The 26,394-nt window shown below is 42.7% G+C and overlaps 1 protein-coding gene across 1 annotated transcript in view; it reads left to right on the forward strand.

The window, feature by feature from the left end:
- Nucleotides 1-10,191: 10,191 nt before the first annotated feature.
- LOC126236731 (homogentisate 1,2-dioxygenase) overlaps nucleotides 10,192-26,394 on the forward strand; it is a 118,576-nt gene continuing 102,373 nt past the window's right edge. Inside the window, exon 1 of the mRNA XM_049946260.1 lies at nucleotides 10,192-10,316. Coding sequence (XP_049802217.1) covers nucleotides 10,296-10,316 — 21 coding nt within the window. The 5' untranslated portion in view covers nucleotides 10,192-10,295. The remainder of the gene's footprint in view (nucleotides 10,317-26,394) is intronic.

Here is a 26,394-nt window from a genome sequence, read left to right on the forward strand (position 1 = left end):
ATATTCATCTGCTTCTATGGCTATGGGAAAGCGTTTGACTGTGTTGTCTGAGAAACATTGTGGCAGGTGCTTGCAGAGTTTGGTGTCCCACCACACTTGACAGTCCTGGTCAGAAGTCTACACAATAATCACCTCACAGCTGTGAAGGCAAGTGCTTGCACATCTGATTTCTTCATTGTTTCAAAAGGTGTCAGACAGGGTAGTGTTCTCCCCCCTCCCCCACCCCCACCCCCCATCCCCAAATGTACAAAATCTATGCAGAACATGTCATTAGAAATGCTGTTGATGGTTAGACTAAATGCATCTCAACTGGCGGTGGAACTATTAACAATATCAGATTTGTTGATGAGAGCGTGCTTTTAGCCAGCAGCGAAGCTGAACTTGCTGAGCTGCTAACAAAAGTAAAAGGCATTAGTCTGTCATATGGATTGGACATCAGCCTCAGCAAGTTCATACTCATGATAACTGATGGATAAGAAGAGGTCCCCCATGAACCATGGACCTTGCCGTTGGTGGGGAGGCTTGCGTGCCTCAGCGATACAGATGGCCGTACCGTAGGTGCAACCACAACGAAGGGGTATCTGTTGAGAGGCCAGACAAACATGTGGTTCCTGAAGAGGGGCAGCAGCCTTTTCAGTAGTTGCAGGGGCAACAGTCTGGATGATTGACCGATCTCGCCTTGTAACAATAACCAAAACGACCTTGCTGTTCTGGTACTGCGAACGGCTGAAAGCAAGGGGGAACTACAGCCGTAATTTTTCCCGAGGAAATGCAGCTTTACTGTATGGTTAAATGATGATGGCGTCCTCTTGGGTAAAATATTCCGGAGGTAAAATAGTCCCCCATTCGGATCTCCGGGCGGGGACTACTTAAGAGGACGTCGTTATCAGGAGAAAGAAAACTGGCGTCCTACGGATCGGAGCGTGGAATGTCAGATCCCTTAATCGGGCAGGTAGGTTAGAAAATTTAAAAAGGGAAATCGATAGGTTAAAGTTAGATATAGTGGGAATTAGTGAAGTTCGGTGGCAGGAGATACAAGACTTTTGGTCAGGTGAATACAGGGTTATAAATACAAAATCAAATAGGGGTAATGCAGGAGTAGGTTTAATAATGAATAAAAAAAATAGGAGTGCGGGCTAGCTACTACAAACAGCATAGTGAACGCATTATTGTGGCCAAGATAGACACAAAGCCCATGCCTACTACAGTAGTACAAGTTTATATGCCAACTAGCTCTGCAGATGATGAAGAAATAGATGAAATGTATGATGAGATAAAAGAAATTATTCAGGTAGTGAAGGGAGACGAAAATTTAATAGTCATGGGTGACTGGAATTCGTCAGTAGGAAAAGGGAGAGAAGGAAACATAGTAGCAGAATATGGATTGGGGGGGAAGAAATGAAAGAGGAAGCCGCCTTGTAGAATTTTGCACAGAGCATGACTTAATCATAGCTAACACTTGGTTCAAGAATCATAAAAGAAGGTTGTATACCTGGAAGCATCCTGGAGATACTAAAAGGTATCAGATAGATTATATAATGGTAAGACAGAGATTTAGGAACCAGGTTTTAAATTGTAAGACATTTCCAGGGGCAGATGTGGATTCTGACCACAATCTATTGGTTATGAACTGCAGATTGAAACTGAAGAAACTGCAAAAAGGTGGGAATTTAAGGAGATGGGACCTGGATAAACTGAAATAACCAGAGGTTGTAGAGAGTTTCAGGGAGAGCATAAGGGAACAATTGACAGGAATGGGGGAAAGAAATACAGTAGAAGAAGAATGGGCAGCTCTGAGGGATGAAGTAGTGAAGGCAGCAGAAGATCAAGTAGGTAAAAAGACGATGGCTAATAGAAATCCTTGGGTAACAGAAGAAATATTGAATTTAATTGATGAAAGGAGAAAATATAAAAATGCAGTAAATGAGGCAGGCAAAAAGGAATACAAACGTCTCAAAAATGATATCGAGAGGAAGTGCAAAATGGCTAAGCAGGGATGGCTAGAGGACAAATGTAAGGATGTAGAGGCTTGTCTCACTAGGGGTAAGATAGATACTGCCTACAGGAAAATTAAAGAGACCTTTGGAGAGAAGAGAACCACTTATATGAATATCAAGAGCTCAGATGACAACTCAGTTCTAAGCAAAGAAGGGAAGGCAGAAAGGTGGAAGGAGTATATAGAGGGTTTATACAAGGGCGATGTGCTTGAGGACAATATTATGGAAATGGAACAGGATGTAGATGAAGATGAAATGGGAGATAAGATATTGCGTGAAGAGTTTGACAGAGCACTGAAAGACCAGAGTCGAAACAAGGCCCCGGGAGTAGACAACATTCCATTAGAACTACTGATGGCCTTGGGAGAGCCATTCATGACAAAACTCTACCATCTGGTGAGCAAGATGTATGAGACAGGCGAAATACCCTCAGACTTCAAGAAGAATATAATTCCAATCCCAAAGAAAGCAGGTGTTGACAGATGTGAAAATTACCGAACTATCAGTTTAATAAGTCACAGCTGCAAAATACTAACGCGAATTCTTTACAGACGAATGGAAAAACTGGTAGAAGCGGACCTCGGGGAAGATCAGTTTGGATTCCGTAGAAATGTTGGAACACGTGAGGCAATACTAACCTTAAGACTTATCCTAGTAGAAAGATTAAGAAAAGGCAAACCTACGTTTCTAGCATTTGTAGACTTAGAGAAAGTTTTTGACAATGTTAACTGGAATACTCTCTTTCAAATTCTGAAGGTGGTAGGGGTAAAATACAGGGAGCAAAAGGCTATTTACAATTTATACAGAAACCAGATGGCAGTTATAAGAGTCGAGGGGCATGAAAGGGAAGCAGTGGTTGGGAAAGGAGTGAGACAGGGTTGTAGCCTCTCCCCGATGTTATTCAATCTGTATATTGAGCAAGCAGTAAAGGAAGCAAAAGAAAAATTCGGAGTAGGTGTTAAAATTCATGGAGAAGAAGTAAAAACTTTGAGGTTCGCCGATGACATCGTAATTCTGTCAGAGACAGCAAAGGACTTGGAAGAGCAGTTGAACGGAATGGACAGTGTCTTGAAAGGAGGGTATAAGATGAACATCAACAAAAGCAAAACGAGGATAATGGAATGTAGTCAAATTAAATCAGGTGATGCTGAAGGAATTAGATTAGGAAATGAGACACTTAAAGTAGTAAAGGAGTTTTGCTATTTAGGGAGTAAAATAACTGATGATGGTCGAAGTAGAGAGGATATAAAATGTAGACTGGCAATGGCAAGCAAAGCGTTTCTGAAGAAGAGAAATTTGTTAACATCGAGTATAGATTTAAGCGTCAGGAAGTCGTTTCTGAAAGTATTTGTATGGAGTGTAGCCATGTATGGAAGTGAAACATGGACGATAACTAGTTTGGACAAGAAGAGAATAGAAGCTTTCGAAATGTGGTGCTACAGAAGAATGCTGAAGATAAGGTGGGTAGATCACATAACTAATGAGGAGGTATTGAATAGAATTGGGGAGAAGAGAAGTTTGTGGCACAACTTGACTAGAAGAAGGGATCGGTTGGTAGGACATGTTTTAAGGCATCAAGGGATCACAAATTTAGCATTGGAGGGCAGCGTGGAGGGTAAAAATCGTAGAGGGAGACCAAGAGATGAATACACTAAGCAGATTCAGAAGGATGTAGGTTGCAGTAGGTACTGGGAGATGAAGGAGCTTGCACAGGATAGAGTAGCATGGAGAGCTGCATCAAACCAGTCTCAGGACTGAAGACCACAACAACAACAAGAAGAGGTTCAATTCACATGTCGATTAAGGGAACTGAAAGTCGCGCATTCTTTCAACTACCTTGGGTCAACGATCTGTGACATGGGAAGCTGTGAATAGGAGATAAGAAGACGGATCACGCTAGGACGAGTGGCTATGAAGAAGGTAGCCAAGAAGTGAAACAACAGAGCAATAACAAATACCACAAGGGTCCAGCTTGTCAAAACACTCGTGTTTTCCGTCTTCTTAAGACATGGACAAACAGCGTATCGATGCATCTGAGCTTTGGTGATGGCGCAGGATGTTATGCATAAAGTGGACTGAAAGAAGAACAGAATGGTTCAAATGGCTCTGAGCACTATGTGTCTTAACGTCTGCCGGCCGAAGTGGCCGTGCGGTTAAAGGCGCTGCAGTCTGGAACCGCAAGACCGCTACGGTCGCAGGTTCGAATCCTGCCTCGGGCATGGATGTTTGTGATGTCCTTAGGTTAGTTAGGTTTAACTAGTTCTAAGTTCTAGGGGACTAATGACCTCAGCAGTTGAGTCCCATAGTGCTCAGAGCCATTTTTGTCTTAACGTCTGAGGTCATCAGTCCCCTAGAACTTAGAACTACTTAAACCTAACTAACCTAAGGACATCACACACATCCATGCCCGCGGCAGGATTCTAACCTGGGACCGTAGCGGTCAAGCGGTTCCAGACTGAAGCGCCTAGAACCGCTCGGTCACACCGGCCGGCGAAAGAAGAACAAATGCGTCCATTACTGAGCAACTCAGTATCTCCACCCGCCTTCCTTCTCGTGTCAATCATAAAATTCCCCATTTCTTTGGCCATATTGTTAGAAGTCATCGAGAAAACCTAGAGAAATGATCATGGAAGGGAAGATCGAGGGCAAGATACTGAGGGGAAGAGCACCAAACAGGTGGACTGATCAAATCAAGAAGATCTCTGGTCTACCTCGTCAGCAGGCTGTAAGGGAAGCTTGTAACCGTCCAGGATGGAGACGTTTGGTCCATGAGGTTACGACGCTCACCAATGAGCACAACGACTTGTGATGATGAACAAACATAGAAAACGCAATATGATATCTACGAAGTATGTCTATAAGTCATATAGTGGCATTCTTTGTGCTTCTCGTTTGTCAGATGAAAAATTTTGTGAAAATGTACAATAGTTATTTGTTAAACGTAGCTTATAATTCCTGTTATTTAGACCAATAAGGATGTTGTAATTCAAAGAATTAAACTTAAGAACTCCTACAAAAGGTATAACTGCATCTTTTAAGCGTATTAATATGATTATTTGCAGACGTTGTATGTAAGTGATTGTAACTGATAAAAATACACTTTCAGAGTTCTTTACAAAAATGAATAAAATATTACTCAGGCCCTCCAGATTCTTTTAATATAATTTAGGAACATTTCAATATGTCAATAAATTTGAAACAGATAAATTCATCTCCAAAAAAATGAGTATATAAAAAGAGAATAATTTAAAATAAGGACAGGGGGTCACAGACATTTGTATATGCATTCAGGTGCTTTTTCAATACCATACATCGTAGGGTTAAAGAAGTAACGCAGCGCTATTTAATTATTATTAGCATAGCTGTTGTGCGTTATTTTCTTTGGATTTTAAAGCTGGTACTGTTAAAGTGAACTACATTGGACATATTACTTTTTCAGCGTGACTGACTGATTAAATTGTAAATCGAAAACCATTAGCTAGATTTGAAAACAGTAATTAGGTTTACTGATTTTGATTTTGAGATATTTGTACAATTGCAGAAAAAAAGGCGAGAACATTATTAAAGTAATACTGAACGTATATGTGCGTTAGAGTGACGTATTATGTTCTCACGTAACATACTATTTTTCGCATAGAATAACATGTGTTTTCGAACAACATTCCAAAACACATTGTGCAAATGTTTCCCCCCCCCCCCCCCCTTGCTCATCCCTCGCCTTCAACATCCCAGGAATAGGAGGGCTCTGGCTGTCACTCCACTGCTGTACAGTACCACAATTTAACATAACTGTCACAGTACTTCTCGTTCGGGCATTAGGCGCTGAAATGGTAGGCCTAAGGGCGGATAGAGAGACCAACACTCGGACAGCGTGGAAGTTGAAATCTGCACTTTCCGGAGGTCGTAACTGCGTGCTGTCAGAACTGTGGCCAAAATTTTCACACAGTATCGATTGCGATGGTTTATATCTTGCAAGTGTGCTTTTTTTATCTTTAAATATTAAGTCAACTTTGTGATCTTCCTTTGTAAGAGCTGAAGAAGCCAACAGATGATAAGACACTCCACTACAGAATGATAAGGAGGGATCTGAATACAAAAGTAGGAGAAAAGCTAAAATATCATTCTTCAGTGGGAAACCAGAAATGACGGAGATCACACGAGTCCGTACTCAAACGTAATGCCACCAATATTTTATGTGGAATCTGATAAATATTTTTAAATAAGACAGACGTTCATAACATTCTATATCTTTATTCTTCATGCTACATTTTTATTTCCCAATGTAGTATCCCTGACGATGAACACATTTCTCCCAACGAGAGACTAATTTGTTATACTGTCACTGTACATGATAACGATAGAGGCTGAAGAAATGAATTAAAAATTATGCTACAATCAGGATTTGAACCAAAGTGTCCTATTTACGAGGCAGATGTGCTACCACAGCTGCACAGACAACATAAGTCTAGCAGTCTCCCTAACACAAACTTCAAGCATCCAGCCCATTTTTCTCTTCTCGTATAATTGCTATTGCTGAGCCTCTCCGACATTGGAATAGCACCCCAGCTTTGTAACTAATGGGGAAAATGTACTGAAAGTTTGAACTGAAGTTTGTGTTGGGGAGGGTATTCGACTGCGATAGGCCATACAGCACTAGTAAGTGAGTCTCGGCAGTGGTAATGTAAATGAGCATTTTGCGCCATTGGCTGGGAGGCCCTTTATAGGGCAGGTCTGGTCGCCTTGGTGCAGGTCTTATTACATTCGACGCCACTCTGGGCGACCTACGCGCCGAATGGGGATGAAATTATGATGAAGACAACACAACACCCAGTCCCTGAACGAAGAAAATCCCCGACGCAGCCGGGAATCGAACCCGGGCCCCTTAGGACGGCAGTCCAGCACGCTGACCATTCAGCTTTTTATTTATCTCATTTTGTTCGCTTTTGTTCGTTGCATCTGCTCGGGGCGGACGTCGTAAGACAGCCGTTTAGGTTCGTTGTTGATCGATTAACTCAGTTTTTTTTTATTACAGAGGGCTGCTAACCCTCTGACCGAACACGCTGAGCTACCGTGCAGGCGACATCGGGGCGGACTCAGCAATGGGGACGACATGGAAAGAGGAAAATGGGCTGAAGGCTTGAATTAAATTTGTGTTAGGGTTACATTGGGCTTAGGTAGTCCATGTAGCTACGTTCGCTATAAAGCTGCGGTGTTGTGATGGTTAGCACATCTGCCTACAGAGCAGCAGAGTCTGGTTCAAGTCCTCGCTGTGGCATAAATTTTGATTCATTTCTTCAGCTTCTATCATTTTCAAATATAAATTTGAGACTCGTATGTCTCAAAGAAGATTTACTTGCATCAGGTCACCAATTGTTTGGCTTTGTTGACAGAGTCGCGATATCACTTTTGATTACACCGCTTCATCACTATCATTGTGATGTCGTCGAAGGTGTTCTTTAAATTTTGTAACCAGATGAAATTCGGATGGAGTGAAGTCGGGACTGTATGGAGGACGGTCGATGGCAGTGAACCCAATGCGTCGGACTGTTGCAGACGTCGGAGCACTCGTGTGTGATCTGGCATCTGAGTGGACGAACTCTTCGAATTCGAAACTCGATTACAGCTGGCTGTTTCTCACGCATCAATATAGTATGTCAACAAACAGAACTGGTGCCGCTGGGTTACTGAGACCCCGTACGTTGAAGCTGCTCCTCCGACTCGTCAACAAAGAGTCCTGTTTAGTGCGCAACCAGCACACAGTGCAATACTGGGGGCATCTTTATTGAGAAGCCTGTCACAGCAGACAAATACAGACAGGTACTGCAATGTGAATTTGTACCGACAGCACGGCGCGGCCTAATACTCCGAAACTACTGGTTCGTGCACGGTTAGCACGTCCACGCCGTACTGTGGCTGTCTTGGATTTATTTCAGGATGCGTTTAGAGATATTATCGTTATCCTTGACACCTTAGAATTCATTAGACATATTGTACAATGATCCCCTCATAGTCCTGATTTCAAACACTGTGATTATTTCTTATGCGGTTATTCGAAAACTGGTTCAACTGGCTCTGAGCACTATGGGACTTAACATCTGTGGTCATCAGTCCCCTAGAACTTAGAACTACTTAAACCTAACTAACCTAAGGACATCACACACATCCATGCCCGAGGCAGGATTCGAACCTGCGACCGTAGCAGTCGGTTATTCGAAAGACAGAGTCTTTAAAAATGTACTGCAGTTTCCGGAGAGATTCGTGCAACCTAAATTAGTGTTCTTCACAAGATCATACAAAACATTTTCGTCGATTCTAAAATTGCAAGCTGGCCGGCCGCTGGTGGCCAAGCGGTTCTAGGCGCTTCAGTATGGAACCGTGCGACCGCTACGGTCGCAGGTTCGAATCCTGCCTCGGGCATGGATGTGTGTGATGTCCTTAGGTTAGTTAGGTTTAAGTAGTTCTAAGGGACTGATGACCTCAGCTGTTAAGTCCCATAGAGCTCAGAGCCACTAGCAAGCTTCCCAAATAACACTGTAAATGTTTTGTGTGAAAAAGGGTGACTGTTCAATGTACAAAAGTGTTAATAAAGGGAAAATGTTACTACCCAATACTTGATTAGCTTTTTCGTCGCCAGTTTAGAATTTTTTACGGTGAACCTAGGGACTTTTCACATGTCGTTGAAGGACATGGTCGAAAATTAGTCGGCAGCACTGCTGTCAGCTATGAAAATCAGTAAAAACTGTCGAGCGAAGCGTATCGAGTTCTACCGATAGAGGACTTTTTTGGTCCTAAATTGGCATTTGGTCATCATCATACAGCGCTTCAGGTCTAGGGTCCTGATCGGACAACTTTGAACGGCTGTTGAATGCAAGTCTTTTAGGATCTTTTAGGACAAGAGCTGTACTTGTAAGTTCAGTTACGTGAAATATTATCCGTTTCGATGTAATCAGGATTTTTATGTTTCCCGACCAGGTTTAATCGGGAGTCGGGTTTTCAGGACAATCCCGTCCAGATCGGGGCACCTGGCAGCCCTGCCGCTTTTCTCGGTTGAAGAATCCATTACGTGGCAAGAACTTCTGAAATGGCGAAGAAGTAATTTTGGTGATTTCCTGAACAGCCAGCATGTAGATTTCTACAATCAACGTTTCCGCCAAGTCATCTTTTGTTGGAAGAGAAAAATGTTTGATAATGAAGGTTGAATGTCTAGGGAAAAACTAACACCATCACTAAGAGCGATAATCGCACCTTAATTTTTTTTTCGAGATCATAATTAAAACTTCATGATTGCCACTAGCACAAATAAAAAATTAGTAAAATTAAATAACTCCATCGATTTTGTTTCAAAAGCCTCATTGGTCTTCAACTAAGACAGGCGCAAAGAGTGTCAGAGTGTCGTTTCAGTCAGTTTGCAAGAATGGTTTCCGATTGACAAATTAAGTGATAACTACGAGATTGCTGTTGATTACCGTGTTGATAAGAAGCTCGCCTAAAAAAAAATAGTTCAAACGGCTCCGAGCACAATGGGACTTAACATCTGAGGTCATCAGTCCCCTAGAACTCAGAACTACTTAAACCTAACTAACCTAAGGACATCACACACATCCATGCCCGAGGCAGGATTCGAACCTGCGATCGTAGCGGTCGGGCGGTTCCAGACTGAAGCGCCTAGAACCGCTCGGCCACAGCAGCCGGCAAGCTCACCTAAAATCGAATAGATCATTGTTGGTTACAAGCATCGGAAAACTACCGCGTTGACGATTCCGGCTGTGTTAACCATCTGCGTCTACATCTACATACATACACCGCAAGCCACCGTATGGTGCGGTGTGGAGGGTACACTGTACCATTGCTAGTCGCTTCCTTTCCTGTTCCACTTGTAGATATAGCGAAGGAAAAATGACTGCCTAAATGCCTCCGTATGAGCCCTAATTTCTCGTATCTTATCTTCGTAGTCCTTACGCGAAATGTACCTTGGCAGCAGTGGGATCATTGTGCAGTTAGCTTCAAATGCCGGTTCCGTTATTTTTCTCAATACTGTTCTTCGGAAAAAACGTCGCCTTTCCTCCAGAGATTAACATTTGAGTTCCCGAAGCATCTACGTAAACCAGAATTACACTCGAATGTTCATACTAAGACAGCGTAGGAATCTACATGATAAGGCCGCAACAGCACGCCGGAGCAGTAGAACAGGTTCCGGTCTTGTTTACTCGAGGGGATACACCGCCCGGCCTTGGGTCCCTGGCAACCGCTCCGTTGCTGCGCTGTTGACAACCGGCAGCTGCCGCAGACGAACGCGCCATGGACTTCGAGGGCCTCAAGGTAGGTCTGCAGCTTTTCGTCTCGTGTGCAGTCTCGACCTAACACTGACCAAACTGTCTATTTGATTAGTTCCACAAAAGCATTGCTCTCCAGTTGCTGGAGTCATTTAGTGACTGAATCTGTTTTGACAAATCTAAATGACATATATTCGCTTGCATCTTCTCGTGCAGTCTGGAGCCGCAATGAACGGTACGCCTGCACACATATGTTATCACATTTAAGGAAATAGGAACCTACGAATACAACACATTTGTCGTTCTAAGTACATGTCAGTCTGCTTTAAAGCTACAGACAGCAGCAAAATGTTCGTTTAATATTTGCTAGAGCAAATCCTACACGCAGCTTGTTTGTAACAGACTTCGCCACTGCGTTCCTCTTTTGATAGTGTAAACGACATTGTGGCGAATATAGACTGCTTTTCCGTTTCTGCTAGTCTGTACCTACCGCATTGTTCCCTCGTCGGCAGGAAATATCACTCGCATCCTAGTGGAGCATCAAAATTCTTGATGAACTGTTTTGAAATAGAAAAAAAATATAACTAAAGGAATGACGTTAAATGAACTGTTCCACAAGTAAGTACACGTAATATTATCATGAAAGGAACGTTGCATTCATTTTCGTATGTGGTCACATTGGTTGAGCCTGGTGGCCTAGTGGCAAAGCGCGTGCCTAAAATTGAAAGGTCATGATATCGACTCGCGGTCGGCTCACGAGAAATTTCACTCTGCTTTTAACATAAGCGTCACCTTTCAACGATGTGAACATCCACCGAAAACACTGTTAAGTCCCTTTTTCTCCTGTAGTTACTGAGGTAGGTTAGGGACACAAAAATCGCCGAAAAGTGGCGGACAATCGAAAGACTTGCACCACACCACTCAGCCACACTGATTTATAATTATGGCTCCATTAAATGAAAAACAGAAACGAATTTTGTGAGAGTTACCCTTTTCGTCGTCGATTATTTTCCCTCTAATACCACCCTAGTCTATTGCTGCACGACTTACGAGTGAATCTGAAATTTGTTCCTGTTGATAGCAACCTCACAGTGTGCCGTTAAACCACTCGGTGAGCCTTGACAGTGGCATCACCTCTTTCGGTTCAAGCACATAGGAAAAACACATTCACTGTAATAGCTCCACTCTAATGCAAAGAGTGTAATCATTCAGATATCTCGTTAAACCGAGCACCTGATTTTGGTCGTAAGTGAACCATTAGCGTTCACGATATCCGCACCATGAAAAGCCCTTGAGGTAGGCGCATATCGAAGCAGTTTTCTTGCACCTTTTTTGCTTTTTTAATCTCATATCAGCAACAAAGAGCACATTATTATTATTTATATAGCCTTCTCGTACTATTTCTTTGCACAATGATCACACTGCCTTGCTTTTATTTATGACATAAGAAAATTACTGTGTTACAGGATTAGTCTTACACTCTCATGCATTGCGTGTGTTGTATAGAGAAAGTGAAGGCTTCTGGGGCAAACTTAGAGCAGAGGCTTTATTTCACCCTCCCTTGTCAATAGGCTAGTTTTTGCTTGTTACAAGCTCGTCTGATGCTTACTGAGTAGAGAATGGCTGCAGTCGTTTGAAAACACCACCATTACATCTGGACTCTTTTGATGTTCATGGTAGATAAAGTGACGACCGTTTTCCTTAGTGCTGGTTCAGACCTGCTGTACAAGCCGTTTCTTTCGAAAATGTGTGTCCGATCTGGTTCCGGTAAAATGTGTCTAAGGCAAACCTATAGGGGCAAATTTAATGGTTACCTGTAAGTTGTTTCGAAATGAATTAAACGAACTCAGCTCGATTTTCATGATGGATAAACTGACAACCCATGTTCCTTAGCGCTGTTTATACTGGGTGCTTCGGACTTGTTGTAAAGGCTGTTTTTCCCAACAATGGTATGTCCGATTTTTTCGGATGAAATGTGGCCTACGCAAACTGATAAGAGTGAATTTAACGATGAGCCTTACGTTACATGTAAGCTGCTTACACCAACTTAACTACAGAATTTCGAACAGCAACATGGTACAAACTTAGTTGGTTGGTTGGCTGTTTTGGGGAAGGAGACCAGACAGCGAGGTCATCGGTCTCATCGGATTAGGGAAGGATGGGGAAGGAAGTCGGCCGTGCCCTTTCAAAGGAACCATCCCGGCATTTGCCTGGAGCGATTTAGGGAAATCACGGAAAACCCAAATCAGGATACAAACTTAGTACCTTTGAGTGGAGAGTTCTGTAAATTGACCATTTTCCGTTGAATAATTTTTTTCCATTTGGCACTGATTCGATTTCTTGAAAAAAACTGCAGGAGCTGATGATTCGAACAGAGTTTAAGGAAGAATTGAAAACAAAGTTAGGACAAGAGATGTGCTTTCAAATACGAAGGAAAAACGTTTTCTGATATTTTCTGCTCTGGACAAACTTTAATTTTCCATTTCAGCACTTATAAAAAGTTATTAAAAGGGAACTTTTTCCTATTTTGATTTGCCATACACTTGAAACGTTTTCCGCGTTCTTCTAAGCACAGCCCGTTTGCGCACTGTAAGTACTCACAAGTACCTCTGCATCTATTTGCGGTAATCTTTCATCTCACCTTTCATTGTATGACAATGTCTTTGAAGCCTCCCGAAAGAAGCAATCGAACGAGCTAAGTCACTTGCATTTTTCTATCAATTTACAAAACAGTCACGCCTGTTGTTGTTGTTGTTGTGGTCTTCAGTCCTGAGACTGGTTTGATGCAGCTCTCCATGCTACTCTATCCTGTGCAAGCTTCTTCGTCTCCCAGTACCTACTGCAACCTACATCCTTCTGAATCTGCTTAGTGTATTCATCTCTTGGTCTCCCTCTACGATTTTTACCCTCCACGCTGCCCTCCAATGCTAAATTTGTGATCCCTTGATGCCTCAAAACATGTCCTACCAACCGATCCCTTCTTCTAGTCAAGTTGTGCCACAAACTTCTCTTCTCCCCAATCCTATTCAACACCTCCTCATTAGTTATGTGATCTACCCATCTAATCTTCAGCATTCTTCTGTAGCACCACATTTCGAAAGCTTCTATTCTCTTCTTGTCCAAACTAGTTATCGTCCATGTTTCACTTCCATACATGGCTACACTCCATACAAATACTTTCAGAAACGACTTCCTGACACTTAAGTCTATACTCGACGTTAACAAATTTCTCTTCTTCAGAAACGATTTCCTTGCCATTGCCAGTCTACATTTTATATCCTCTCTACTTCGACCATCATCAGTTATTTTACTCCCTAAATAGCAAAACTCCTTTACTACTTTAAGTGTCCCATTTCCTAATCTAATTCCCTCAGCATCACCCGATTTAATTTGACTACATTCCATTATCCTCGTTTTGCTTTTGTTGATATTCATCTTATATCCTCCTTTAGACACTGTCCATTCCGTTCAACTGCTCTTCCAAGTCCTTTGCTGTCTCTGACAGAATTACAATGTCATCGGCGAACCTCAAAGTTTTTCCTTCTACTACATGAATTTTAATACCTACTCCGAATTTTTCTTTTGCTTCCTTTACTGCTTGCTCAATATACAGATTGAATAACATCGGGGAGAGCCTACAACCCTGTCTCACTACTTTCCCAACCACTGCTTCCCTTTCATGCCCCTCGACTCTTATAACTGCCATCTGGTTTCTGTATAAATTGTAAATAGACTTTCGCTCCCTGTATTTTACCCCTACCACCTTCAGAATTTGGAAGAGAGTATTCCAGTTGACATTGTCAAAAGCTTTCTCTAAGTCTACAAATGCTAGATACGTAAGTTTGCCTTTTCTTAATCTTGCTTCTAAGATGAGTCGTAAGGTTAGTATTGCCTCACGTGTTCCAACATTTCTACGGAATCCAAACTGATCTTCCCCGAGGTCCGCTTCTACCAGTTTTTCCATTCGTCTGTAAAGAATTCGCGTTAGTATTTTGCAGCTGTGACTTATTAAACTGATAGTTCGGTAATTTTCACATCTGTCAACACCTGCTTTCTTTGGGATTGGAATTATTATATTCTTCTTGAAGTCTGAGGGTCCTTCGCCTGTCTCATACATCTTGCTCACCAGATGGTAGAGTTTTGTCATGACTGGCTCTCCCAAGGCCATCAGTAGTTCTAATGGAATGTTGTCTACTCCCGGGGCCGTGTTTCGACTCAGGTCTTTCAGTGCTCTGTCAAACTCTTCACGCAGTATCTTATCTCCCATTTCGTCTTCATCTACATCCTCTTCCATTTCCATAATATTGTCCTCAAGCACATCGCCCTTGTATAAACCCTCTATATACTCCTTCCACCTTTCTGCCTTCCCTTCTTTGCTTAGAACTGGGTTTCCATCTGAGTTCTTGATATTCATATAAGTGGTTCTCTTCTCTCCAAAGGTCTCTTTAATTTTCCTGTAGGCAGTATCTATCTTACCCCCAGTGAGACAAGCCTCTACATCCTTACATTTGTCCTCTAGCCATCCCTGCTTAGCCATTTTGCACTTCCTGTCGATCTCATTTTTGAGACGTTTGTATTCCTTTTTGCCTGCTTCATTTACTGCATTTTTATATTTTCTCCTTTCATCAATTAAATTCAATATTTCTTCTGTTACCCAAGGATTTCTATTAGCCCTCGTCTTTTTGCCTACTTGATCTTCTGCTGCCTTCACTACTTCGTCCCTCAGAGCTACCCATTCTTCTTCTACTGTATTTCTTTCCCCCGTTCCTGTCAATTGTTCCCTTATGCTCTCCCTGAAACTCTCTACAACCTCTGGTTCTTTCAGTTTATCCAGGTCCCAACTCCTTAATTTCCCACCTTTTTGTAGTTTCTTCAGTTTCAATCTGCAGTTCATAACCAATAGATTGTGGTCAGAATCCACATCTGCCCCTGGAAATGTCTTACAATTTAAAACCTGGTTCCTAAATCTCTGTCTTACCATTATATAATCTATCTGATACCTTTTAGTATCTCCAGGATTCTTCCAGGTATACAACCTTCTTTTATGATTCTTGAACCAAGTGTTAGCTATGATTAAGTCATGCTCTGTGCAAAATTCTACAAGGCGGCTTCCTCTTTCATTTCTTCCCCCCAATCCATATTCTCCTACTATGTTTCCTTCTCTCCCTTTTCCTACTGACGAAATCCAGTCACCCATGACTATTAAATTTTCGTCTCCCTTCACTACCTGAATAATTTCATTTATCTCGTCATACATTTCACCTATTTCTTCATCATCTGCAGAGCTAGTTGGCATATAAACTTGTACTACTGTAGTAGGCATGGGCTTTGTGTCTATCTTGGCCACAATAATGCGTTCACTATGCTGTTTGTAGTAGCTAACCCGCACTCCTATTTTTTTATTCATTATTAAACCTACTCCTGCATTACCCCTATTTGATTTTGTATTTATAACCCTGTATTCACCTGACCAAAAGTCTTGTTCCTCCTGCCACCGAACTTCACTAATTCCCACTATATCTAACTTTAACCTATCCATTTCCCTTTTTAAATTTTCTAACCTACCTGCCCGATTAAGGGGTCTGACATTCCATGCTCCGATCCGTGGAACGCCAGTTTTCTTTCTCCTGATAACAACGTCCTCTTGAGTAGTCCCCGCCCGGAGATCCGAATGGGGGACTATTTTACCTCCGGAATATTTTACCCAAGAGGACGCCATCATCATTTAATCATACAGTAAAGCTGCATTTCCCCAGGAAAAATTACGGCTGTAGTTTCCCCTTGCTTTCAGCCGTTCGCAGTACCAGCACAGCAAGGCCGTTTTGGTTAATGTTACAAGGTCAGATCAGTCCATCATCCAGACTGTTGCCCCTGCAACTACTGAAAAGGCTGCTGCCCCTCTTCAGGAAACACATGTTTGTCTGGCCTCTCAACAGATACCCCTCCGTTGTGGTTGCACCTACGATACGGCCATCTGTATCGCTGAGGCACGCAAGCCTCCCCACCAACGGCAAGGTCCATGGTTCATGGGGGGCCTAGCCACTTAATAATGTGCCACCTGTACTCTAGGCGCAACTCATTAACAACTATGTTGCTAATAGAACATCTTTTAGCTGTTGTGCAAATGATAATTTGATTAGAGTGAGTCCGCAGCAGACATATGTAATCTAGACATACTGGACTCTTTGTGACGTAACCATTGATGGTTTTTTTTCTGACCTTTAGTGAACATTGTAGATAGTTACTTCGCTATTAGATCTCAGGTGAAATATTGGAGACATAGCACGAGCTTGGATTGGGAAAGCTAGAGGAAAGAAGTTGTTCGCTTTCTTTTTCATAAGAACCAACCTGTGACTTGTGTTAAGCAATCTAGGGAAATCACGAAAAATCTAAACACGGATTCCCGGACGGAGATTTATGCTGTCGGCTCCAGTCCGCAATCTCACTCCCTCCACCAGGTTTTGAAGTCTCCTCATCAGTCCATGTTATGGAATTTGGAAAGTACAGATTTTGATTTAGTAAACAGTTGCGGCAGACGATTCCAGTCTGTAAATCAGATGCGCATAATGAGTGATGAACATAAACGTAATAAAGACGTACAACAAAATGCTGTAAAATTTTGCATAACGTAATACAGTTCACCCTAGAAGACTGTGCGAGAAGATGTCAATCAAGATTTATTGCGCCCAGATTCTACGCGTTGGCTCTAATGCGTCTACTGACTTGCTTGATGCGATTGTGTTCCATTTTCAAATGGGCATTGTGGCTGAAAAACATGTCGCAAGCAACATGTTTTTTTTAGCCAGTCCTCTGACTGATTTGATGCGGCCGGCCAAGAATTTATCTCCTGAGCCAACCTAACCATTTCAGACTAGCACTAGCAAACATCCTCAATTATCTGCTGGATGTATTCCAATCTCTGCCATCCCCTAGAGTTTTTACCCTCTACAGGTCCCCTCTAGTACCAAGGAAGTTATTCCTTGATGTATTGTCCCATCTTCTATTGCCTTGCCCCTTCTTGTCGTCAGTGTTTTCCGTATGTTCCTTTCCTCGCCCATTCTGCGGAGAACCTCCTCATTCCTTACCTCACCAGTCCATCTAATTTTCAGCATAATTCTATAGCACCACAACACAAATGCTTTGAGTCTCTTCTTTTCTGTTTTCACACCATCCATATTTCACTACCATAAAATAAGTCAGCTTTTTTTTTTTTTTTTTTTTTTTTTTTTTTTTTTTTTTTTTTTTGGTCCTTCTAGCTTCATCCGCCATGTGTTAATGTGCTTCCGAGCTAGCGTTCACTTCGTGTTCCCCAATTCTGATGTCAAGTTTATCACAAATCTCGTTTCTGCTTCGTTTCATTACTTTGTCTGTCTTCGATTTACTCTCGACCCATATTCTGTAGTCCTTAGTCTGTTCATTCGGTTCAACATATCCTTCGATTCTTGCTCACCTTATCTCACATATTATCAGCGAATCTATCGTTGACAACGTTTCACCATGACTTTTAATCTCACTCGTGAACCTTTCTTTCATTTCCGTCATTGCTTATTCGATGTATAGATTGAAAAATTGAGTCAGAAAGACTGCATCCCTGATTTACACACTTCCGATCTGAGCACTTCGGTCTCAATCTCCTATTATTATTTTTCCTTCTTGGTTCTTAACATATTGTATGTTACCAGTCTTTCCCTATTGCTTTTACACATGTTTTCCTGAGAATTTCTACAATGCTGCACCATTCTGCAATCTTGATATTGCGATAATTTTGGCAACTTTCCCCAAGCGCTCTAAGGGTATCAGACGCCTCTGTGCTAGAATATGACATTACTAAACACTCCGAGGACTACCAAAGATAATTTTGACAGTGCAGTGCCGCAACACATCTTGGCACACATGAACAATGACAAAAGCTACAAGGAAATCAAATTTCGCACTCTAGTGTCAACAGTTCCACTCGCTACAGTTGAGCTCGCGCCATGTACTGCTAGGTGAGAAGAACTTTTCGGTGGCGTCATAGAGTCGGTACAAAATAAAAATAAAATCACGAAAAATGTGTAGCTGTCAGAGTTCTTCTCAACGGTACTGATTTTGTACCATGCTCCCATTTGAAATTCTAAAGCTGAGATTGCCTTTCCTCGTTTCCGACCAGCTTCCACAAAATGGTAACGTCACGCCTTGTCGAATGAATCACGTTTCTTGTTTCATCAGGTCGGTGGTCGTGTTCAATTCGCAGTCATTCAGGCAAACGGCTGTTCGAAACACTCACCACGCCATAGACGAAGATCGATTGGGCTATATTATGCTATAGAGGACGTCACATGGGTTTCCATGGAACCGTTCACAGTAATCGTAGCACCATGGCAACATGACATGTGAACATTATTGCGGAACAGCTGCATGCCTTCGTGCCTGATGTCTTCCCCGAGAGCGACGGTGTCTTCTAGCAGGACAACTGTCTCTGTTCAAGGCCAGAATCATGGTTTGAGGAGCTTGATAGCGGACTCACGATGATGTCTTGACCCCTAAATTCATCTGATCTGAACCCAATGAACCACATCTGGGACGCTTTCGCCAGCCAGCTCTGCGCCCAGAAACAACCTACCCTTAATTTACGCGTATTGAGTGACCTGTGCGTAGACATATCGTGCTACATACTTCCGAAAACCTACCAAGTACTTGTCGAATCCATCCCACGCAGAATCGCCGCTATATTGTATTCCAAAGATGGACCAACACACTATTAAGAAGGCGGTCATAAAGTTTTGGTTCATTTGTGTGGTAGGTTTTCCTAAATCACACCGAGCGAGGTGGCGCAGTGGTAACACACTGGACTCGCATTCGGGAGGACGACGGTTCAATCCCGCGTCCGACCCTCCTATTAGGTTTTCCGTGATTTCCCTAAATCGCTCCAGGCAAATGCCGGGATGGTTCCTTTGAAAGGGCACGGCCGACATCCTTCCCTAATCCGATGAGACCGATGACCTCGCTGTCTGGTCTCCTCCCCCTAACAACCCAACCCCCCCTCCCCTAAATCACATTTTACCAAAAACAGGATTTTTCAGGGAAAAGGGCCAGTGCGGTAGATCTGAAGTACCCTGTGTAAGCACAGCCGAGAAAGTGCGACTTGTTGCAAGTGCTTTTGCACACCTTAATGTTTTTTGGAAATTTGTGGTAAGGTTCTATGGGACCAAACTGCTAAGGTCATTGGTCCTTAGAATTACACACTACCTAAATTAACTTAAACTAACTTACGCTAAGGACAATACAAACACCCATGCCCGAAGGAGGACTACTCGAACCTCCGAGGGGGTGGGGGGGGTGGGGGGGGGGGGACCCGGCGAACCGTGAGAAGTCGCCCTGACCGCAGGGTTACCCAGCGCTGCCGCCTTAATGTCTCAGATATATTTCTATGAGCAAATGTGAAGAGCGTACCTTATCTCACCTCACGTGATCCAAAAATGGACTGATGGTACAAATTTTCGCAACTACTGAACGAAACTAACGCAGACCTCAAACGTTCAGAACAGGTCGGAAGTGACTGCTAGAACGGGACACCCACCGCCAAGCACTGAGTGGTGGTTTGCGGAGTATGTATGCAGATGTAGACGAAATGTAATCGGGTTCAAGCCAGATACTTTAAACGCAGTCAGTGAAATAACATAAAGAATGAATGCGTCATCCATTTCAATTCTTCGTGTCTTTTCCTCAGTGTTTGTATAGCTAATCGTGTGATACGTGAGTTTTGGTAAAAAGATGATTATTAATTCAATACTGCCCACAGAAACAACATAACCCGTTCATGTGATAATCTAAATATAACCTTCGCTGTTCTCCTCGATACTTTTTGGGCACGGGAGCACAGGTGCAAAATGGACGCTTCGGAGCAGACAAGATTCTTTGGCAGAAAAAAACTGTCTTCTCTGCTGTATCTATTAACGATAAGAGTTTGCTGCATACAAATTCTGACTCACTTGATGTCATTGCAACTTCCATATCAGCCAGCAGGTCAACATACAACGCATGTGTATTTGAAACAATAAATACTTGTTACAGTTTAAGACATGATGCAGCTTTTAAAATATTCATATTCTTCACGACCATTGAGTATGTATTCCAACAATTACAATTCTGTCTGTTTCTTCTACAAGAGGCTCGAGCTTCATTTTTTATTTGTTTTTTTTTCGGCGTTTCTGTGATTTGCATGCCGTTTTTATGTGATTTCCGTAAATATTCGTGCTTGTGTCGTCGCGTTTAATTGTTTGTATAATGTGTCTCTGAGATAGGGAATCAGCCTTATAGTCTCCTGACGGGATGCAGAAAACTGCCCAGAAATAACGTGCAGATTAGCCAATACAACGAAACACATGACTGGTTCAACTCTGTTTCGCCAACTAGCGGTCTATGCGTACGCTATAAGAGCAGCTTCTGCGAAATGTAACCTCAGTCTCGTGTAATTTAACTCCAGTGAAGTCGCATCGAATGGATCCATGGCTGGCCCCTTCTTGCGTAATCATTAGCTGCGTTTCATATGGGTATCAAAAAGGCGTAGTTCTGCTAACGCGGCTTCTAGCGTTACGTCTCTGTGTATTTGATATGCAGTCTCCTCATCTTTTACTTATAGTCTGCTGTATTAGGAAAAACAGAGTGTACCGCAAGTAGTTACTCATATATGACTCCCTAACTTTTTTTAAAGCATTGCATAATGTGTGCTTAGAGTACTTGATAGTGTTCGTATTCTTTTGACTCGCAAAGGCTTGTCGGGAAAGCACTTGTCGCTCATGACTCCGTGTAATAGGCTCCGTGCCAAGGTCAGTGACAAACTTCATGTAAATAACACTCACAAAGCTTTAACGTTGCCAACTCTGCGCGCGCGCACGCGCTCACACACACGCGCGCGAGCAGAAAGAGAGACAGACAAACAGGTAGATACATACTCTAGGTGACAAAAAGTCATGCGATAGCGATATGTTCATATACAGATGGTGGTGGTATAGCTATACAAGGTATAAAAGGGCGTTGTTGGAACTGCCATTTGTACTCATGTGACTCGTGTGAGAAAGTTTCCGACGTGATTACGGACGCACGACGGGACCTAACTGATTTTGAACGCCGAATGGTAGTGGGAGCTAGACTCATGAGACATTCCGTTTCCGAAATCGTTAGGGAATTCAGTATCTCAAGATCCACAGTGTCAAGAGTGTGCCGAGAATACCAGATTTCCAGCATTACCTCTCACCACGGACAACGCAGTGGCCGACGGACTTCACTTCATTACCGAGAGCAGAGGTATTTGCGGCGAAATTTGGCGTTAATGGACTATCGCAGCAGACGACCGACGCGAGTGCCTTTGCTAACAGCACAACATCGCCTTGGTGCCTATCCTGGGCTCATAAACATATCGGCTGGTCCCTCGACAACTGGAAAACCGTGGCCTGTCCAGATGAGTCCTGTTTTCAGTTGGTAAGAACTGATGGTAGGGTTCGAGTGCGGCGTAGACCCAATGAAGGCATGGACAGAAGTTGTCAACAAGGCACCGTGCAAGCTGGTGGTGGCTCTATGATGATGTGGGCTGTGTTTACGTGGAATGTATTGGTTCCTGTGGTCCAACTGAACTGATCACTGACTGAAAATGGTTATATTCAGTTACTTGTAGACCATTTGCATCCATTTGTGGACGTCCTGTTCCCAAACAATGATGGAATCTTGATGGATGACAATGCGCCATGCCACCAAGCCACAATTGTTCGCGATTGGTTTGAAGAACATTCTGAACAAATGAAGCAAACGATTTGCCATCCAGATCCATGTAACCCATAGGAAAATTATGGTACATAATCGAAAGGTCAGTTCGTGCACAAAATCCTGCATTGGCAGCACTCTCGCAATTATGGAAACCTGTAGAGGCACCACGGGCTCAGTATTTCTGTAAGGGGTTTCCAACTACTCGTTGAGTACAGTACATGCCATGTCGACTTGCTGCACTATGCTGGGCAAAAGAAGGTCCGACACGATATTAAAAGGCATCACAAGTCTTTTGTCACCTCAGTGTATTTGTAATGGAGTGTTTTCCTAGTATTTGTAACCCACGCAATGTGTCAAAGGAAGAGCAAATGAAATACAATGGTATGTCGAAAGATTTTTACTTATTCAATTACCTTGTAATGAATTACTTCAACAACCAAACACTACGAATCCCCTTTCCCAAAAGATTCCTCTTTAACAGTTACGAATAAACTGAAATAAAATACAATAGACCATTCATCTACAAAAAAATTCTACTCGGTTATCTTTTACTTGTTATACACTATGTGATCAAAAGTATCTGGACACCCGCAAAAACATACTTTTTTCAGATTAGGTGCATTGTGCTGCCATCTACTGCCAGATACTCCATATCAGCGACCTCAGTAGTCATTAGACATCGTGAGAGAGCAGAATGGGACGCTTCGCGGAACTCACGTACTTCGAACATGGTCAGGTGATTGGGTGTCACTTGTGTCATACGTCTGTATGTGAGATTTCTACACTCCTAAACATCCCTAGGTCCACTGCTTCCGATGTGATAGTGAAGTGGAAACGTGAAGGGACACGTACAGGACTAAAGCGTACGGGCCGACCTTGCCTGTTGACTGATAGAGACCGCCGACAGTTTAAGAGGATCATAATGTATAATAGGCAGATATCGATCCAGACCGTCACACAGGAATTCCAAACTACATCAGTATCCACTGGAAAACTATAACATTTAGGTGAGAGGTGAGAAAACTTGGATTTCGTAGCCGAGCAGTTGCTTATAAACCACACATCTCTCCACCACATGGCTTGGTGTAAGGGGCGTAAACATTGGAAAATTGAACAGCGGAAAAACGTTGTGTGGAGTGACGAATCAAGGTACACAATGTGGCGATCAGATGGCAGGGTGTTGGTATCGCGAATGCCCGGTGAAAGTCAGCTGCCAGCGTGTGTAGTACCAACAATAAAATTCGGAGGCGATGGTGTTATGGTGTGGTCGTGCTTTTAATGGAGGGGACTTGCACCCTTTGTCATTTTGCGTGACACTGTCACAGCACAGGGCTACACCGATGTTTTAAGCACCTTCTTACTCCCCACTGTTGAAGAGGAATTCGGAGATAGCGACTGCATCTTTCAACAGGGTCGAGCACCTGTTCATAATGCACGGCCTCTGGCGGAGTGGTTACACAACAATAACATCCCTGTAATGGACTGACCTGCACAGAGTCCTGACCTGAATCCTATAGAACACCTTTGGGATGTTTTGGAACGCCGACTCCGTGCCAGGCCTCACCGTCCGACATCGATACCTCTCCTCAGTGCAGCACTCCCTGAAGAAACCTTCCAGTACCTGACTGAACGTATGCCTGCGAGAGTGGAAGCTGTCATCAAGGCTAAGGGTGGGCCAACACCATATTTAATTGCAGCATTACCGATGGAGAGCGCCACGAACTTGTAAGTCACTTTCAGCCAGGTGTCCGGTTACTTTTGACCACATAGTGTGTTATAAAAGTCACTGTCTTGGTGAAAGGCTACTTTATTAAAACTGATAAATGATTTGCAGCCACCATAAGATCTAATGTTTACAGCATTGACGTGTAGGCGCATGTTAAATAATTCTGATGACTGATTGAAAGCCAAAAGTAGTAATCAATTTAATAAAGTATCCTGTGGTCAAAACATTGACCTTTATAATCTAATTTGGTATAAATGTCACAGGTCTCTTCCACATGTCCTAACGCCCTCATTTCGTGCTTTTACTTGTTGTTGGAAAACAAGAAGCAGTCATATAGCGCGATGTTTTGTGAACAACGTAGTCAGCCAGCATTTTATGTTTACACGTAAATGTTTTTTCAGTAGAACGCCCAGAATTTAGCTTTTTCTCTAACCCTGCAAGCAGACCTGTACATTATAACCTATAACATATTTTCCTCCTCGTTTCCTTGCGATACTAGTGTTGCAGGACGGCAAGAGCGTGAATCATCTTCGAAGGATCCCTCTTCCAAATACAATGTTTAAATTTTAGCCTTTCACCTTAGCACGGACACTCTCATAAATGCGTTAAAAAAACCAATAGCACCCTTCTACATCAGTCCTTGTTTCTAATCCCTTTTCTCCTGCACAGGCTGGCCCAGGAGGAAAGGTCGATATCTAGGGATATGACAGGAATGCTCGTTTGAAACAAAACTTCGTAAGGACATGTACTCTATTCCGAATGGTTTCTGAGATAGAACACATTTACTGTACATTTATTTGCTTTTGAGCTAGAGGCGTACACGTACATGTCTTACCCACTCAATCTCTTTGACGTTTTATCCCAGCCCAACCTACAGGTATTCTTCCAAGTTCCCATTTTTCTTCTCAACCTGTAGTTCAACAACCTGTGTAGGAACAATAACACTTATCGAAATGGTGCCGTGTGGTCTTACTACTGTATATCAGCTGTAATGTGACACGTACGATAATGCTTAGAGGTGAAAGTGTTAATAGTTTGTAAAACACATGTTGTAATGTTTACGAACTATTGCACATATGTAAACCTGAGAACATATTAAATAATACAAAAAATAAATAACAATAAATATTAACCGCATTCCATCTCGGAAACCGTTCGGAATAGGACATAACTTTACACGACACTTTTTGCTTCCAGTTATATCTCTGAATATTGGCCATTCGTCCTGGAACACTCTGAATATCAACCGAAAATCATACCATGAAAAATTCATCTTGGAATAAGACTTGTCTGTAAATGATTCTATTACATCTTTCCTATTTTCAGCGGAATATTCGGTTATCATCAATAAGATGTGTGGACCAACAACTAACTCATTGTCGCATATTGAAAAATACGTTTTTGGTGTGATTTCTGTTTTCTATACTGCTATTGCTTAAAACTTATTGCATGTTGGTTTTCGTCCTGGAATCTTCCACCGAAGATCCCTAGAAGAAAGGTAACAAGCAACGTATCAGTAAGTGCTCACGAAAGACTTAGCAATTTTTACAGCTTAATACCTTTGGCTTGACTGATACATTGGTCTGATATTATCATATATTTACACTGGAATTTTAAAACGTCTTTCATCTGAACGACATTTAGGCTAGGTGCTTCTCTTCTTTCTACATTTATAATTTAAGTTATAGTCAACTTCACCATCATTTTACGTAATATATTTTCTAAAACATATCCACTCATGCAGCAGGGTCTAGCATCTGATTGTGAGAGCAGGATAATGTACAGCTGTGCGGTTCACTGTAGTAGGCTTGAACTACACTGAGGTGACAAAGTCATCCGTTAGTGATACGCACATACAGAGATAGCGGTAGTATTGCTTACACAAGGTATAAAAGGACACTGCCTTGGCGGAGCTCCCATTTGTACTCAGGTGATTCATGTGAAGAGGTTTACGGCGTTATTGTGGCCGCACAACGGGAATTAACAAACTTTTCACAGGGACTGGTAATTGGAGCTACACGCATGGGACATTCCATTTCGGAAATCGTTAGGGAATTCAATAGCCCGAGATCCACAGTGTCAAGAGAGTGCCAAGAATAACAAATTCCCGGCATTACCTCTCACCACGGACAATACTGTAGTCAACAGTACCTTCAGGTGTGCCCAAGGGAAGCGTGTTCGGACCCTTGAGACTTCACTTAGCGACCGAGAGCAGTGGTGCTTGCAAAGAGTGGTCAGTGCTAAAAGACAGGCAACACTGCGTGAAATAACCGCAGAAATGAACGTGGGACGTGTGACGAACGTATCCGTTAGAGCAGAGTGACGAAATTTGGCGTCGGTGGTCTACGGCAGCTGACGACTGACCTTTGCTAACAGCATGACATTGCCTGCAGCGCTATTCCTGGGTTCACGACCATATCGATTGGCCCCTAGACAACTGGAAACCCGTGGTCTGGTCAGACGAGTCCTGGTCTCAGTTGGTAAGAATCGATGGTAGCGTTCGAGTGTGTAGCAGATCCCACGAGGCCATGGACCCAAGTTGTCAACAAGGTACTGTGAAAGCTGGTGGTGGCTCTGTGATGGTGTGGACACTGTTTATATGGAATGGACTGGGTCCTCTGGTCCAGCTGAATTGAGAATTGACTGGAAATGGTTA

Source organism: Schistocerca nitens, chromosome 2, assembly GCF_023898315.1.
Source record: "Schistocerca nitens isolate TAMUIC-IGC-003100 chromosome 2, iqSchNite1.1, whole genome shotgun sequence".
Lineage (NCBI taxonomy): Eukaryota > Metazoa > Arthropoda > Insecta > Orthoptera > Acrididae > Schistocerca > Schistocerca nitens.